The sequence below is a fragment of the Meles meles genome, chromosome 1, assembly GCF_922984935.1.
Source record: "Meles meles chromosome 1, mMelMel3.1 paternal haplotype, whole genome shotgun sequence".
In the NCBI taxonomy this organism is placed as follows: domain Eukaryota; kingdom Metazoa; phylum Chordata; class Mammalia; order Carnivora; family Mustelidae; genus Meles; species Meles meles.
This window is the reverse complement of record NC_060066.1, coordinates 153,475,014-153,493,404: the sequence shown is the minus strand read 5'-3', so window position 1 is coordinate 153,493,404 and position 18,391 is coordinate 153,475,014. Positions and strand designations below refer to the sequence as shown.

The 18,391-nt window shown below is 42.2% G+C and overlaps 1 protein-coding gene across 2 annotated transcripts in view; it reads right to left on the bottom strand.

The window, feature by feature from the left end:
• The window catches only part of SLC44A5 (solute carrier family 44 member 5), a 424,145-nt gene extending 406,697 nt beyond the window's left edge, over positions 1-17,448 (bottom strand). For both annotated transcript variants that reach the window (XM_046024493.1, XM_046024485.1), the window contains exon 1: positions 17,338-17,448. In XM_046024493.1, coding sequence (XP_045880449.1) covers positions 17,338-17,371 — 34 coding nt within the window. In that variant the 5' untranslated portion in view covers positions 17,372-17,448. The remainder of the gene's footprint in view (positions 1-17,337) is intronic.
• Between the last annotated feature and the right edge of the window lie 943 nt (positions 17,449-18,391).

Below are 18,391 nucleotides of genomic sequence, written 5' to 3'. Positions count from 1 at the left end.
AAGAAGTTTATACTTTAGGGGTGCCTGGATGGCTCAGTTGGTTGAGCGGCTGCCTTCGGCTTGGGTCATGATCCCAGGCTCCTGGGATCAAGTTCCTCACTGGGCTCCCTGCTCAGCAGAGAGCCTACTTCTCCCTCTCCCTCTGCCTGCCTCTCTGCCTACTTGTGCTCTCTTTCTATCAAGTAAATAAATATAAATCTTTTTTTAAAAAATGAGCATATGCTGGGCAGCATACTTTAAAAATAAAAAAGAAGTTTGTGGTTTAATTTCATTTTCATGTGAAAATGTACTGTCAATAAAGGAAGAATAGGACAAAAAGAAAAATGAATATAAAAACCTTAGGAGTTCTAGTTAAAGGAAGATTTAGCATCACTTTCTTCTGTACCTTTATCTTAGAACTTGAGCTATTATTTCATATCAGACCTTGGAATAATTTTCTAGCTAACTTTCTAATTTATAACATTATTACAAGATAATACTGTCACAATTTGGAGCTAACATCGGATTTTGTACTATCCAATCAGTACAATTCCCTAGATACATCAATAACAAATTCACTTTCCCTTTAATGGGCCACATTAACTTTTAGACTCAGATGCTACTGAGTCTCTTTAATCTAAAGAGATAGTTCAACATGGTAAATGCACACACACATACACACATGGACAGATGTTTATTAAAACATTTTATACACAGAGAAAACCTGGAAAATTCAGTTATATATGTTTTATATATATATATTCAGTTATATATGTTAGTTATGCTACTGATTATCATTAAACCATCAAAATTAGAAAGACTATGTAAAAATATAGAGAAATATGTATGTTTGATTTATTCAATGTTTTATAGTCATTTAGTATCTGTGACGTGCCCAGAGTTATACCAGACATTTTGGATTATGGGATAAATATCATACAATCAGAACCCTCAAGGAGCTCACCCTAGTTGTGGACATCTATGGAGGGCCCTAAAGAAGTGGATAGCAGGGGCGCCTGGGTGGCTCAGTGGGTTAAGCCTCTGCCTTCAGCTCAGGTCATGATCCCAGGGTCCTGGGATCAAGCCCCACATCTGGCTCTCCGCTCAGCGGGGAGCCTGCTTCCCCTCTCTCTCTGCCTGCCTCTCTGCCTACTTGTGATCTCTGTCTGTCAAATAAATAAATAAAATCTTTAAAAAAAAAAAAAAAAAAGAAGTGGATAGCAAACAGGCACGTGTAAACCCCAAGCAGTGCGAGGCAGCAGTCCTTTGTTGCAATCCAGTAAAATGCAGGTCCAAATTGGGGCACAGGACAACCTACACAAAGCCAGGTTTGATCCAAGAGAACTAAGTCAAGATACAGAAAGACAGAAAGCAGCCTTAGGGAAGAGTAGAACTCTTCCAGACAACTGGCTTGGGAAAGGGTGCTGTTCTCTCAGGCACCAAGCACAGACTGGCTGGCCTGAAACTGCCTGATTGTGTCACCAGAACAGTGGGAGGCAGGGGTCAGCTATGGCGCAGGTGCTGTTTGGAACCTGGGTTGTTAAGGCCTGACTGATTTTGTCAGATTTTTTGGTTCCTTTTGCTTCAGGGCAGTGGCAAAACTGAAGACCCACAGAAGGACTGAGAAAGGAGATGGACTCTACAATTTAAATCATCTGGGAGCACTAATAGAAGCATGTGCAAGTTCAGGAGCCCCAAAGAGAAAGTGCTTAACTGGGTCTGTAGGGTAGGGGCAGGGCGGGAGTGCCAGAGGGGAAGATGGGGAAATTTTCACAGAGACTGTAGGGACATTCATGTTGAGGCTTGAAAGATAAAAAGGGATTTTCACCATAACAAAAAAGTCCAGTATCAGAAAGACAGAGAAGTATAAAAGAATGTGTGTGGTCCCCAGTGTTAGAATGGTAGGATCATTAAACTTGGGATAGATGTGGGAGGTGGTGGGAGATGAAGCAGAAAAGGTAATTATGGGTCAGATCCTAGAGAGCCTTGTGTGCCTTGTGAAATTTTGATTTTTACACTGGAGACAATTTTTATGGAGAGCCATTATTAGATTTTAAGGATGTGAAGTGATCAGATTTGCCTTGTAGGAGTACAAGATTTGCAATAGAGTGAAAAAATTAATTGTAGGTGATAAAAATCTAATGCAAGAAGACCTGTTAGTGTACAGGTGGTTCAATCCATACTAGAAATGATGAGTGCTCAATTATACCTTGGAATTAGAGAGAAGTAGATGCTTAGGATCGATAGTAGTGACTGACTGGATCAGAGCTAAGCAGAAGCATGGAAAAAGAATCAAGGATAACTTCAGATTCTCAGCTTGTGAAACCAAGTGGATAAAATGCCATAAAATAAAATCACAGCTATGGAGAACTATACATGAACAAAGACTAGATGAAAAAAAAATGGGGGTAGAGACAGTAGGATGGTTTCCCAAAACCTTTTCAATGTTCTATTGTACGTACAAAATTATTTGGGATTACATGTAGGTTTAAATGCAGGCTCTGCAAATTACTAGTTTATAACTAAATAGATTAGTTAACTTCCATGGATTTAGTTTCGGCCAATATTAATTTGTTTATAATTCCTCTCGTTTGTTTTTTTTTTTTTAAGATTTTATTTATTTATTTGACAGATAGAGATCACAAGTAGGGAGAGAGGCAGGCAGAGAGAGAGAGAGGAGGAAGCAGGCTCCCCGCCAAGCCGAGAGCCCGATGCGCCGCTCGATCCCAGGACCCTGGGATCATGACCTGAGCGAAAGGCAGAGGCTTTAACCCACTGAGCCACCCAGGCGCCCCTATAATTCCTCTCGTTTTGAAGATGATTTAAAATAGTTTCAGAAATACCTACAATTCAACAAAACAAAGTATACAAAGACGATGAGAAACAATATAAATCCACAAATGTCTAATTTACAAGTCTTGAGTGAAATCTCAGACTCAATTCTGAGCTTCCTAGCTGTCTACCCATAGTAGGAGACGCCATGGATTCTGTTTATCCACTGTTAGCTAGTGACTTCTCTGAGAAACTTCTCCATCAGGTACTCATAACACAGATACTTTGTGAAATAGTGATCAGCACAAGAAATAACACCTGCGAACTTAATACGATGTCAAGTATCTCAATGTCAGTCAATGTTACAACAGCTAAGCACAAATCAGCAAAAGCACGTCTGTGGGGGCCAAAATAGCCCAAGCTGGGTAAAGAGCTATTTCAGGGTCTGGCTGACTCCAAGAAAAAGTTTTAGCATATCTAAAGGAATCAAAGGACTGCATGTTTATTCAGGAAATCCTTCATAAAGAGCCCTCCAATAATCAAAGACATGATTATTGAACCGCTAGTTTAACAATGGCAATTCTCTAGAGATTTTTCTGCTTTAATACATTAAAAACCCCATTTTTCAGAAATACAGGATACAGCATAAAACCTCATTAAACAGGACCAACTACAGGAAAGGAAGTCTAGACTCACAAAAATTCTAAATACTCAAAAGATATTTCAATCTTTTTAATATAAGCAATTAGCTTTAAAAATGCCCATTAGAATTCCTCGAAGACTTCCTTTAGAAAGTTGTTTCGGGGCGCCTGGGTGGCTCAGTTGTTGAGCGTCTGCCTTAGGCTCAGGTCATGATCCCAGGGTCCTGGGATTGAGCCCAGCATCAGGCTCTTTGCTCAGCGGGAGGCCTGCTTCTCCCTCTCCCACTCCCCCTGCTTGTGTTCCCTCTCTCACTGTGACTCTCTGTCGAATAAATAAAATCTTAAAAAAAAGAAAGTTGTTTCTAACGTATATGATTTTCTAACATTTAGTGCTGCCAAAAACTTGAAAACTGTGCTCCCCAAGTAGATTAAACAGGTTACATGCCTCTCTTGACCCACAAAAACTTGTGTATAATCTATTACTTTGCTTACTCTTCATCATACCTAGGGCATTAATTCAGAATCAAGCAGTGAGAATCTACAGAGGTTAAAACATAAGGAGTGTTGATTTTAGAATTAGGCATGTGAAGTATATGTCCTCCTTTTGTCTTCACATTGTTTCTATAGATTACTAAATAAAAGTTTAATGTGTGGGAAGTATGATAATTATTCAATGCAGAGTTTCCATGAAGTTTCACTAAGTATACATTTCAGTGTAAGGCTTTTGTAGTGGTTAAGAAGGATGAGGGAAAAGGTAAATTCCAATCCTATTCTTTATAACTACAAGTCTGTCTTACCCTATACAGCTAAGATACCTCTGGACATATTTACTTATGACCAAAAAAACTTTTTTCACAACGTAATGGTTCTTCTTTAGTCACCGATACTCTTGCACCACAGTAAAGGTGTTAGGTCAGCAGAATCAATGTCATCGCCACGGGAAAAGAATGGGATGACTTTCTTGTGCAGCCAAACAAAAGAACTGTGAATAAGAGGCTGAAAACAGTGAATAAAGAGAAAAAAGAACTTAATTCAAACTGAAAAATACTGTTAATACTTGAATTTGTGTAGTATTAATGTTCATTAAGGATGTTTTATAGTATTTTTTTCCTTTTGTGACTTTGGGTATTTTTCAACTAATATTTACAAAATGTACATGATCATAGCCTAACTTTAAAATGACATTTCAGTTCTTTGTAAGGCAAACCTGGAGTGATAATAATTTTTTAATTTTTACTGTCGGGATGCCTGGGTGGCTCAGTCAGTTAAGCCGCTGCCTTCAGCTCAGGTCATGATCCCAGAGTCCTGGGATTGAGTCCCTCATCAATCCCATTCTCTCTCTGCCTCTGCCTGCTACCCTACCTGCTTGTCCTTGCGTTCTCTCTCTCTCTCTCTCTCTCTCTGAAAATAAATAAATAAATATGATCTTTTAAAAAAAAGTCTAAGAAAATAATAAAATAAAATAAAATAAAATTTTACTGTCAATTACAAAATCTTTTTTTGTCTCGATTTGAATACTGAAGCACAGTCAAATGATCTACAGAACACACCAAAAAGTCCACCCTTTAAGTTCTTAAAACGCACAAATTTTAAATTGCTTCTTTTAAAACTGGATTTTGAAAAATTGCACTGAATATGGCAGTACTTTCTTTTAATCTTTTTATTTTTATTTTATTATTTTTTAAAATTCCAATATAATTAACATATAGTATTGTATTAGTTTTGTTGCTACAGGAAAATTGCTCAAGCACTTAGGACCAGTCCTGACTGGTGTTCCTTACATGATAGGGTTGGTAAGAATGCAGCTCTCCACTAAAGTCCTAATGGCCAAAAGAAGCCACAGAAAAGTAGTTTGGGGGTTACTCATCCTTACATTAAAGAGAGATAGAGCCAGAGCTTAACAAAACATTGTGTTCTTGGGGTGCCTGAGTGGCTCAGTGGGTTAAAGCCTCTGCCTTCAGCTCAGGTCATGATCCCAGGTCCTGGCATCGAGCCCCGCATTGGGCTCTCTGCTCAGCGCGGAGCCTGCTTCCTCTTCTCTCTGCCTGCCTCTCTGCCTACTTGTGATCTCTGTCTTTTATTTTATTTAAAATAAAAAATCTTTAAAAAAAAAAAAAAACATTGTGTTCTTGATCCTTTCTTTCACAAAATATTCAGACAGATGCAGAACAGGAATCAACAATGTGAAATTGTGGTACCTCAACTGAACTAGGGATTTTTTTTTTTTTTTGAACTAGGGATTTTTAACTGTGACTTTAATGTTCCTCTAATATCACGAACCCTAATGAGAAACTATGTAAGTTTATTAAAAAAACATAAGATGCAATGGCAACCAACAGACGGAGGGAGAGTGGAGGGGGCAAAGAGAAAGCAAAGCAAAAAGAGAAATATTCTTATTTTGAACCCTAATTGTTAAAAATTTGTGCCTCGTCTAAACAGAATAATGGGATAGGTAAAGCCAACTGTTTTGGATTCCTTTTTCAGAAACAGCTTCCTAGCTCCCCTCTGGAAGAATGGAAAAATAATGGGGCCAGCCTGGAACTTCTCAACCTCCATGCTATTGACAATTCAAACCAGGTCACTCTGCTGTAGGGACTGTCCTGAGCATTCTGGAATGTTTACTAGCCTCTCTGGTCTCGACTCACTAGGTCCCAATACCACTACCCCAGTCATGACACTACAAGACAGCCTCCAGACACTGCAAAAGTGACTCCAGTGTATTTTTTTATTTTTTCTTTAGTTCTTTTGAGCTTTTCATCTGAGAGAATGGACTACTACAGCCAGAAACATGATGTCTAGTAAACCGTTCTCTCCTGGCAAATTTCTCCTATTGTGGCATATTTTATTAAATAGTTTGCCCAGAGGTCCATTTATATACCTCTTTTAGTCCTATATTTACTATATTTAAAGAAATAAAGATAAAAAGAAACATAACTCAGTGATAGAAAGTCATTCTACACAAATTCTTCCTAACCTCCCCAGGAAACTGTCAACAAAGCAGCCAAAATGTAAAATAGTAAAAGAGAGGTTAAAGACCATCTCAAAAAGCAAAGAGTAACACACAACAAGGAACGAAACCTATTACTTCTCCCATCTCAAAAAAACCAAATTCTCTTCTCTGCGACTCCTCCCGCTCCCAGCAGCAGCATCTCTGCTTTGCCCTTTTTGCAACAACACCCTTCAAAAGAGCGAATGAAGTTTCTCTAATCCTCCTCCCATCGCTCGTATCCTGGTCCCTTCAGACCATCACCGCCACCACAGTGAAACCACCCTTGTCGGGGTTTGCAGTCACCTTCAGGTTAATAAATCCAGGGGCCATTTCTAAGTCCCCCTTATCTTACTTCACCTATGGACAGCATTTAACGCAGCTGATTATTCCTTTTCTGTCCCACGCTTTCCCCCTTGGCCTCAGGACCCCACACTCTCTTTATTTTCCCCTTACTCACTAGTTACTGTTTTTCAATCTCCTCTTCTCCCCTTCCTCTTCATAACGCCAGCAAGCCTGGGCTTAGGTCATTTATCTCAGCCTGCACTCATTTCCCAGTGAGTCATCCAGTCTGTGGCCTTAAATACCACCTATGTGCTGATGACTCCCAAACTGCCTCTCTCCCAGACTCCAGACTCATATATCCAACTTCCTACTTGTCGCCTCCACTTGAATATCAAATAAATGTTTCAAACCCAAATATGTCTAAAAGTGAACCCCCAATCCTTCCCCCTAACCTTGCCCCACCCACAATTTTCTAATACCACTGATGGCAACTCCATCCTATTAGTCACTCGGGCCAAAAACCGTGCAGTCATCCGTGATGCCTATCTTTCTCTCACCCTCCACACACCGTTAGTTCAGAAAACCGTATTAGTTTCACCTTCAGAATACATTCGGTTATCCTTGCATTTCTCATGTCTCATGCTTTCACCCTAATGGATGCCACCAGCATCTCTCAACTGAAATACTGCAAACATCTTACTAGTCTTCCGGTTTCTCTCCTTGTACCTATAGGACACTCTCAAGTCAGCAGCCACAACAATTCTTTTAAGAGGTAAGTCATGGGACAGCTGGGTGGGGCAGTTGGTTGGGCAGCGGATTCTTGGTTTTGGCTCAGTTCATGATCTTGGCATCCTGAGACTGAGCCCCACAGTGGTGGTGGGCACTCCACTGGACATAGAGACTGCTCAAGATTCTCTCTTCCTCTCCCACTCATGCTCACACACTCTCTCTCTCTAAAATAAATAAATCTTTAAAAAAAAAATAAAATGTAAGTCATGTCATATTACTCTTCTGCTAAAAACCTGTTAAAAACCTTCAAGGTTAAAGTCAAAGTCTTTTATTTCACTTTATTAATAAGCTAGTGATTTTTTTAAGTAATTTCTATACGCAGTGTGGGGCTTGAACTCATGACTCCTAGATCAAGAGGGCTCCACTGACTGAACCAACCAGGCACCCCCAATGTTAAGTCCTTTAAAGTATCCAAAGGGACTAATGGAAGCTGGTCCTCCCTCATCTTCTTGATCCCCTTTCCTATTTCTATTCTCCTTTCTAAATTCACCCAGGCTGCTCTCTGTTTATCTAGAAGGTTATTCCCCTGCCATGAGTAACTACTTAACCTTCTCCAACATTACCTCTCAATTAGGTCTACCCTAAGCATCCTATTACTACCCACAACTGATCTTCTCCATCATCCCATAACAGTGTTCCAAATCCTCCTCACCGTGCTCTACGGTGTTTTTTCACAACATCTTTCAATTTTTAATATGAACAATTTGCTTATTGTGTTTATTATTCATTATCTGTCTTCCCTATGTAGAATGGAAACCCCAAAAAAGCCTCCATTTTCTTCTCTGGTAAGTCCCTCAGAATTGTACCTAGGGCAGAGTATGTCTTCAGCTAATATTTGTCAAATGAATGAGTGAAATAAAATGGATGAATATCCCACCCTGAAATAGAAGGGATTGCAGCCTTCTTTTTTTTTTTTCCTGGTTACACATCAAAGCACTAGCTGGGCTGGGAGGGAGAAGGGATTCTTTGGTAGGAAGGAGTAGACAAATACAACTGGAGACTTTTTTACTGGTAGATTATAGGTTTTAAGAGACTTTTTGTCTTTTCAGTTTCAGCTGTGAAGTCTCAGGCTGTCTGGGGGATTTGAGGACTTCTATGTTCTCTTTGACACTATGATTTTTAGTTCAGTGGGGCTTCTGGTTGGAAGGTACCTTCTAAACTGAGAAAAACAAAGGGGCTAGGGCTGAGGATCAAAAAATATGGGAAAGTGACAGGCTGCTAAAAGAAACTCCAGGAAAACAGGAAAAGAGAACTTTAGGTTTTCAGTCCAATTCACTACAGTAGGAAAGACAACTAAAATTCAAGGACATGGCTGAGATTAGTAAGGAAGATTGTGAACTACAGTGTTCCTTTTATTCTTAGGAGACTGAAAGTGACAGATAGGGTTTAAGATAACTGTAAAAATAAGTAAATTCATCCCATTGTAGCAGAGGGTTTTTTAAAAAAAATATATTGTTCCACACGCATCTCCCCTAATATTTATATACCCCTGAGAGGGTCTCGATCTCCCAAGATAGAGATGCAAAAATAATAAATTACAAATATATTCATTATCTAATGTTGTGCAACAAATTACTCCAAAATTTAGTGGCCTAACACAATAGTAACCATTTATTATCTCTCACAGTTTCTGTGATACAGGAATCCAGAAGCAGCTTAATGGGCATTTCTGGGTTAGGGTTTCTTGCGAAATGTAGTCAGATGTTGACTGAGGCAATGGACAACCAAAGGCTTAACCGGAATGGAGGGTATGTTTGCAAGGTTGATCACTCATATGGCTGGCAAGCTGGTGCTGGTTCTTAGCAGGAGGGCTCAGCTCCTTCCCACAGAGGGCCTTTCTACAGAGATATTTGAATGTTTTCACAATACAGCAGCTAGTTTTCCCCGAAGTAAGCAAGATAGGAAAGCAAAAGATACACAACAAGAGCAAGGCAGAAGCTACAATGCCTTTATGTATAATGCAGCTTTCTACTATACTTTACTGGTCACACAGGTCAGTCCAGATTCAGTGTGAGAGGGAAGAATGTAAGGGTGTGAATACCAGTAGACAAAGGACATAGAGGCCATCTTGAAGGCTGGCTACCACAACAGTCAAATCGTTTGTCACATGAACAGCAAAATAATCTCAATTCAGGGGTGCCTGGGTGGCTCAGTGGGTTAAGCCTCTGCCTTTAGACAGGTCATGATCTCAGGGTCCTGGGATTGAGCCCCACATCAGGCTCTGTTCAGTGAGGAGCCTGCTTCCCCTCTCTCTGCCTACCTCTCTGCCTACTTGTGATCTCTCTCTCTGTCAAATAAATAAAATCTTTTAAAAATAAAAAAAAATCTCAATTCATTTTAGAGTTAATTTGGATGCACCTTTTCCTGCTTATACCGCTTCAAAAAGTGTGATCATTTATTCACCTTGTTTTGCCTCTCTATCTCTAGTGATGGAGAGGCAAAACATAATGTAATATATATATAAAATACATAATATAATATAAAACCATTATACACTATCACCTTACATCTGTGGGCATGCTTTTTTATTAACAATGTATTTTTAATTTTAAAAGCAATAAAATTGTGACACTTCTGAGGAAAGAATAAGAAGATATATCATCCTCTTGATTCAGAAGGGAAAAAACATGATCTACCTTTCTACATTAGATTTGATAAACCTTGAGGGAAATGAACAGATATTAAAATACTGGATGTAGACAAAGTGAAAAGAGTCACTGGACTTGGTTATGCCTCTATCCACAGTACACAATTTACTCCTAGACCTCAGGAAAGGACCTAATGTCTTTGTATCTCAATTTCCTCATATGTAAAATGCAAATAATATGCATCCACATGTGTAAAGAGTGAAGTATGAATATAAATTGGGAACTGAGCTCTATCATACATATGTAAATATATATAATATACAAAGATAGAGATATAAATAGAGCTAGCTATAGATCTGTCTTACACAGAATATGTTTTTACAAAGAGTAAACTTGGAGCACCTGGGTGGCTCAGTTGGCTAAGCATCTGATTTCATCTCAGGTCATGATCTTAGATCCTGGGATTCAGCCCTCAGTGGGGAGTCTACTTTCCCCTCTCCATATGCCCCTCCCTGATTCATGCTCATAATCTCACTCTCTTGCTCTCTTTCTCCCCAAATAAATACATGAAAAATCCTGTTTAAAAAAAGAGAATAAACGTGACCAAATTTGAAATAGACATTTCTGGACTTTAAATTATATACACATATATGTGTACATATAATATATAATATGCATGCACGTATACATATATACATGCACACACAAACACACACATATATACAATCAAGACATAAATCTGGATTATACAGAATATATATTTATGAATAATAATCTTGATCATATTCCCTACAGACATACACTATTCATATGTGGCAGCATCACTCACCTCTTTATCATCCTTCTAATAACTCTGTGGACACTGAGCATTTCTTCTAACTCAAACGTACTGTGATTCTCAATAGTATGAAAAAGAGCTGATGTCACAAACACATTATGTTGCAGTATCACTAAGGGCCAGATCCATTCTTAGTTACATAATCCCTAAGGTCCTACCAGCCTTGCTAGACTGAAAAGAGAGAATTGCAGTTCAAAGAAAGAGACAGAGGGGACTAAACAAAGCCCTGACCCAACAAAAATTCTTAGTATATTCTCAGTATTAATCTTTGGCAAAGAAGCAGACAGTTTGGAGTTGGAAAAAGGCAATGGAGAGCTTTAAAATGTTTATCATTTATATCTTCCCTAAACACCATAGCACTTTCTAATCACAAATGCTTAGGGAGTAGAAAATCATCCAAAACACCCCATACTCCCCCACTCCCTACCAATATCTCCACAATAAGATCAGAGACCCAAGGGTAAACGTTCCCTGCTAACTAGCTGTCAAGCAGCTCCCTCCAACAAATGACAGTTTTTATCATTAATTCTTTCATGCTGCTTTCATCTGTAAGATCTGTAATCCATAAGAACAACCTAATAATGATTAAGTAAAATCAAAGTGATCTTTCAAAAGCCTGTATGCTTTGTTATAAACGCTTCACAAGTAAAAGATCAGTCAAAAGCATAAAGGTACCCTGATTTGAACTTCCTTTGTGTTTGAATTAGAATGTTTCTTTTGGAACACTCTCACATCAAGCTTCTGCTTCTCTTGGCAAAAATCATGAATTGGCTGATGTTGTTGTAGAGGTTTTCCTATGTCCCCTTTCCCACCATCACTCTTCTTTCATGGACTCCTTTCCGTTACCTAGGAGTCCCTCCTGCTGTCTTCCACATTCCATCTACCACACACTCATGTTCCAGACTCTGTATAATTCTCCCTTCTAACATTACAGTATGTTTGTCCAAAGATTCGGCTTCTTTGTGAGTCTTGCTAGGTGCCTAACTAACCCAACAATCATTACCACAATTTTGAATTAGTACTTGTTCTCTTTAGAATTGTTTTTCAAGCAGAAATTTCTAGAAATTCTATCAACATCTCTGCCCAAAATATTGTAGGTATTTTGGTAAGCAGTAGGAGAGGACACTTGACTGTAACTAGGCCTTTTAGAAAAGTGAAGTCCATTGGGCTGCTTTACTTGGCCTAAGGAGTTGATATATGTGTAGGCATTCTAGACAGACCCCAACAACAACCCCCCCCCCGCACACACACACAGCGTGCCACTTTGCCATATGAATTGATTTGAGCTGAAGGCACCTGCAAGCTCAAGAGAAATTCTGTCCTTCCCTTAGCCACACAGAAGAACCAAATTGGCGGTCTTTCCCAGAATAAGGGTTATTAATAGAGATCAATTTTTTTTAAAGATTTTATTTTATTTATTTGACAGTGAGAGAGAGAGATCACAAGCAGGCAGAGAGGCAGGCAGAGAGAGAGGAGGAAGCAGGCTCCCTGCGGGGCAGAGAGCCCGATGCGGGGCTCGATCCCAGGACCCTGAGATCATGACCTGAGCTGAAGGCAGCGGCTTAATCCACTGAGCCACCCAGGCGCCCCAATAGTGATCAATTTTATCTGAATGATCTATCTGTATGGTAGAGCAAACATCTAATTGCAAACATCTGTTCTCCTTATTGGCTTGTGAAATGCATTCCTTTCCTCTGGAATTCCAGACCCCTAACTCCTTCTCCTTAGTTCAGAATGACATATATACCTCATTTTGCCTATTTTTGACATTTCCATATCTATGTGGAATCTCTGTATGCATACTTAATAAGTTTCATTTTATCCTGAAATCTGCTTCATCTCAACTTTTTTTTGAAGAGTTTACTTATTTGACAGAGACAGACATAGCGAGAGAGCAGACACAAGTAGGGGTGGGAGAGGGAGAAGGAGGCTTCCCATTCAGTGGGAAGCCCGATGCGGGGCTTGATCCCAGGACCCTGGGATCATCACCTGAGCCCAAGGCAGCCACTTAATGACTGAGCCACCCAGATGTTCCTGTTTCCCTTTCTTTCTTTCTTTCTTTCTTTCTTTCTTTCTTTCTTTCTTTCTTTTTACTTTTAAGTAAACTCTACACCAACACAGGACTTGAACCCACAACCTTGAGATCAAGAGTTGCATGTTCCACCAACTGAGCCAACCAGGCGCCCCCACATCAATAATCTCTTAGTCCTGCTAGAAGGACCTTTGAGGTTTAACAGGAATTCTTGCTCCCCGACATATGAAAGCTGTTCTTTCTGAAATCAGCCTCAAGGATAAGAAAGTAACCTCAGCCATCCAGTTGGCTTCCCACTGCACCTAAAATAAAATCTATACTCCTGTTTAGGGTCAAAAACCACTCCCTACTTGTCTCTATGCCATACACTACACTCCAGCTAAACTGGCCTTCCTTTCATACTTGAACATGCCAAGTTGCAACATCATTCCTGCCTTAAGACCTGCATTGCTACCTTCCAGCTTTTGGCATGTAAATTACTCTTCATTTGGTTCCCACCTCAAATGTCACCTTTTCAGACAACCTAAAGTAATCCTACAATCACTTTTTAGCACATCATCCTATTTTCTTTTCTTTTTTTCTACATTAAGTATACTCTTTAATTCCCATCAGCTATTTCCCCCATCCACTCTCCTCTTATAATCATCAGTTTGCTCTCTATAGTTAATATAGAGTCTGTTTCTGGGTTTCTCTCTCTTTCTTTTTCTTTTCCTTTGCCTCTTTGTCCTGTTTTATTTTCTTCATGGTATCATAACTGCGACTTTTTTTGTTCATGTGATTGTTTACCTGCTCCTTTCAGGCCCCCTACCAATGCACTTACTCTTCATTGCCCATCATGCTCATCACTGTGTCCCTCATGTTTTGCACAGAACCTGCTATGTGTTCAGTGCTCAGTAAATATGTGCTGAATGAATGCATGAAGATGAACCCAAGCATAACTTAACATTTAAATTTAAATAACTGAGAAATCCTGCACTGATATTGGAAGGGGGGCACAGTGGTTAAGGTCACCATAACTAATGTAACTAACTTGTGTTTATAAGACTTTTATTGATCATGGACTACAGCATTTTTCAATAAAATATTATAAATATTGGATTGATAAATATTCCACTTGCATTTTTTGGTTGTTTTTTTTTTAAGATTTCATTTATTTATTTAACAGAGAGAGAGATCACAAGCAGGTAGAGAGGCAGGCAGAGAGAGAGGGGGAAGCAGACTCCCTGCTGAGCAGAGAGCCTGATGTGGAGCGAGATCCCAGGACTCTGAGATCAGGATCTGAGCTGAAGGCAGAGGCCTAACCGACTGAGCCACCCAGGCACCCCTCCACTTGTGTTTTTGAAAAGCTAACCTTTTGATGAAGTATCACAAACGAATGCCAGGATTCCTTGAGAAATCCTGCCAACTCATCCTATTCTTTTGTTAGTGTTAAGAAACTACATTTCCGGGTGGGAGGTTGGGGGAACAGGTGGTGGGTAATGAGAGGGCACGTTTTGCATGGAGCACTGGGTGTTGTGCAAAAAGAACGAATACTGTTACGCTGAAAAAATAAATAAAATGAGAAAAAAAAAAAAAAGAAACTACATTTCCCTTTGGCCAATTTCTAGCTGTTCTAGGTATATAGTATCCATTGCTAGGACTTCAGAAGCCAATGAGCAACTTGCTTGTCACATGCCCCAACAAATGATCTCTGGCCCTATGCAGTGTATCTAAGCAGAGAAGCAGCTTTCCTAAGATGATAACCAACACAGCATAGAATACTGTTAAACCTATGGTTTATTATCCTGCAAAGTTTACCCTAGCAGGCTGCCAAAAGAAAAAAAAAAAATAAAAGCCCAGAAATTGAGCAATTTAGTTTTCTACCAGGCAGTCTCCATTTAGCTAGTTGTAGCTTACAAGCAGATGTCTGAAAGCAAGCAGTTCTGCAAGCCTGCAGTCAGATGCTTTTGTAGAGCTGTTTTTTTAAAAGGAAAATTGAAGCAGGTCACCACTAAACCTGTTTTGCCAAAGTGAAACTCCAAGGCTTAAAAAAGAAAAACAAGCATCTTTCCTTCTAAGAATTAAATAAGCTGGTTTAAAAAAAAGAAAGAAAGAAATTCAACATTAGCAGACAGGGAAAAAATGCCCAAGTCAGTAAGAGCAAAATAACATACCTTTCCCTTTAAGGAAAACATGTAGCATAAGAAAACCTTATTTTTAAAAAACTGCAATGAAATTTCTTTAAGCCACAAATCTTAGGAAAGCTTGATTAATTCTTCCAGAAGAACTGTTAACACTTAAATGACAAAACTCTATTAACCACTATTCTTCAATTATTTCGCTATCAACTTAAATTTAAAGAAATACACACAATCTTGGATTGGATGCTTGGCATCCAAAGCAAAAATTTCTTGGTGTTTTTTGGTGGGTTGGAGAGAATTAAAAGGAGGTGTCTTTTCATCAAACCTCTTATACTGGTTCTCTTCTCATTAATTTGGTCTCTTTGGATGTGTGTGTGTGTGTGTGTGTTTCTACCCAGGTTAACTTCAAGAGTAAGGTTGTCTCTAAGCATGTACTACAAAACTGTAAAAATTTTTTCCACTGTTCATGGACCATTTACAATCTGCAAGATTTGGAGTGGATATGAAATGTATTCCTGCCAATGGCTAGCCACATCAGCAGTGCTGAAAAACAATCCTTCTGTTTTGCTCATCAGGCCATATGGTTCCATTAAAAAAGGAGCTAAACAAAAGTGCAACTAATGCACCTTGTCAATTTGGGTATAGAGGAATTATCTGATATTACCGTAAAGAAAAAGAAGATGAATATATCCTCTCATTCTTCAAGTCGCCTACCACTATAAACATATACTAATTCATTGGAAGAACAAAAAATCAGGTTTAAGGCCTTTTCCATTTTACAGGAATTATATTTTAAAGAAAATACATTGATTATATATGTGTGTGTGTGTGTGTGTGTATACATATATATATTTCAAACAGAATCCCAGGTGTTTTGTAGTAACATCTTCCAAAAATCTTCCAAAAGATTAAGGATCATGGTTTAAAACCCTTTCTAGTAAGTGATTTGAGTACCCCAGAGCAATTAACAAGAACGCCGAATCACCAGGGTAAAGTTGTGTCCCGCTACGTGACCTCTAGAGTGGAGCTAAGCTCCCACAAGCAGGACTTGGGGGAAAAGCAAGAAGCATGTCAAAGCCGAGCGCGCTGCTATAACCTAGCCGTTATATTCAATAATGTACGGGTTCCCATCTCAGAGTGGTGGTCCTATTTTATATAACCCTAAGGCACAATATGTCTCCACCTACCGGTCCAAACGGCCCATTGGGTCGAAATCCAACTTCAAGCACCGGCCCTTCCTCCTCCCCAAGTTACTGAGGTCCGGGCCCCCACCCCCAGGCGCACAGCGGTCCTCCGCGTGCGTGGTTACCGAGCTGACTTCCACCTCTCTGCAGTGCTGCATACAGCCTCTCGGCCACCGCCGGTTCCCCAGCGACTGCGCGGGAGTGGGAGGGAGCCGGCGACCTGCGACCTCTACGAGTCCCCGCTTCAGGCGCTTGAGGCCAGTACACGAGCTCCCGCTGCGCAGCGCTCTGCGAGTCCGGGAGGCGCACCCTCCGTGCCCTGCCCCGCCAAGTCGGATGCTGCCCACGAGGCTCCCTCCCGGGTGCAGCCCTGGACCACCCCAGCAACAAGCTCTTCCTTGTCCTTTCTGCCATCGCTTCTCCTTCCCTGAACTTCCCAACTTTGGAAACCCCGGTTCCAAAGGAGCAACAGGGGGCACTGCTCGCCTGTCCGGGTCGGGAAGGGGGAAATAGCGTGCAGGGACCCGGCCGGTAGCAACTCCTCTTGACCATTGGGCGAAAGGAGAGGCAGACAGCTACTACCTCCTCAGGCTGGAGGTTGGGAAAATGGATGCAGAACTTGTCACCCTAGGGATGCAGGGGCGGTGGGAGAGGGGAGGTTGGGAGGAGGGAATAGGAAAGACCAAGGAAAAAACTCTCTCTCTCTCTCTCTCTCTCAAGCATACACAGTCCCGCGCGCGCGCGCGCGCGCACGCACACACATGCAGCCTGTTTCCTAAAAGGACGAGAAGCTACGAGCCAGGAGTCTCTTTTCTCCCCAGTGCCCTCAGGGGGGAACGCGCAACAGATACCCAAGCTCTCGGAGTAGGAAAGGGGTGGGGTGAGAGAAAGAATCTCCAGGTTTCCCCAGGTTAGAAAAAGGAGACAAACTCCTGTCAGAGTCTCCCCGGAGGCAAAGGGAGATGCAGCAGTGCTGAGGTCCCTCCACCTCCCAGAGAAGGCAAACTCTTCCCCTGCAGGCAACCTTCCACCTGGAGGAGTCTGGATGTAAACGGGCAGGACCCCGGGGCGGACCGCGGGTGGGAGGTGGGCTGGGCCGAGGTGAGAACGAAGCGGAACTCACCCTTGATGCTGGGGGGCCCTCTCTTCTTAGCCATCTTCTGCCCCCGCCCCTCCCCCAGACCCCCCGCGCGTTTCCTCCGGCTGCCGCCGGGCTACCGCAGCCCGCTCGGCGGTTTCCAGGCGAGCTCTCGCCGCGGCTCTCCGCTCAGCAAGCCCTTTGTTGCTGTGATGGCATCTGCGAGGCGGCGGCGGCCAGGCTGCGCGCTCGGCTCGGCTCGGCTCGGCTGGCGCGGGCGCCGCCGCCCCTCAGCTCTCCGCCGCGCAGCGCTGCGAGCCTCGCGCTAGCGCTGCTGTGGCCGCTGTGGCTGCGGCGGCGACTGTTGATGCTGCTGTGCCGCTCCAGCTGCTGGCGGGGGCAGCGCAGGGTCCCCAGAGCGCCCGCCCAGAGCTGACCTCCCCTTTGCCCACACCCTCCCTCCCCCACTCCCCCACCCCGGTGTCCCGTCTGAGCCGCCACCTCCAATCCAACCAGTGACGACGCCGTCATCTAGCAGCCGCTGCTGGGGAAGGCGGCGGTGGCGGCAGCGGGTGGCTTCTGGGGGAAGCTGGGAGCCCTCGGCTCTCTGGGGCCAGGAAGTGGAAAGCCAGGCAGCCCGACTCTGGTGAGGCCCGCATTCGGCCTGCCTGCTTTCCTTCGGGTCTGCGAAACCCCTTACCAGGCGGCTGGACATGATGTGGGGGCCGGGGGGGGCGGGCGCGAAAGACACCCGTCTCCATAGGCCAACAAGAACTCTCGCTAACTGCAAGAGAATGAGCACGGGCTCTAGCAACTCGGCCCAGCCACCGAGTTCCCGAAAAGCCTCCTCCGGGGCACCAGTTCCGAATGAGCCCCGGGGCGCGCGAATGCCTCTGCCCCTCCAGAACCAAGAAGGGAAGCGGAAAACTGGAAGACAGTGGAGATGGGAAATCTAATTCCAGAGGCAGCCCTCCCCCAGACACTTGGGAGGAATGACCTAGTTCACGCCTTAAACCTCTTTAAAACGAGGACTCAAGACAGTTCCCTTGGGGCTGTAGGAATAGAGGGAAGAAAGTTCAAGCTCTCAGATGTTAGAGGG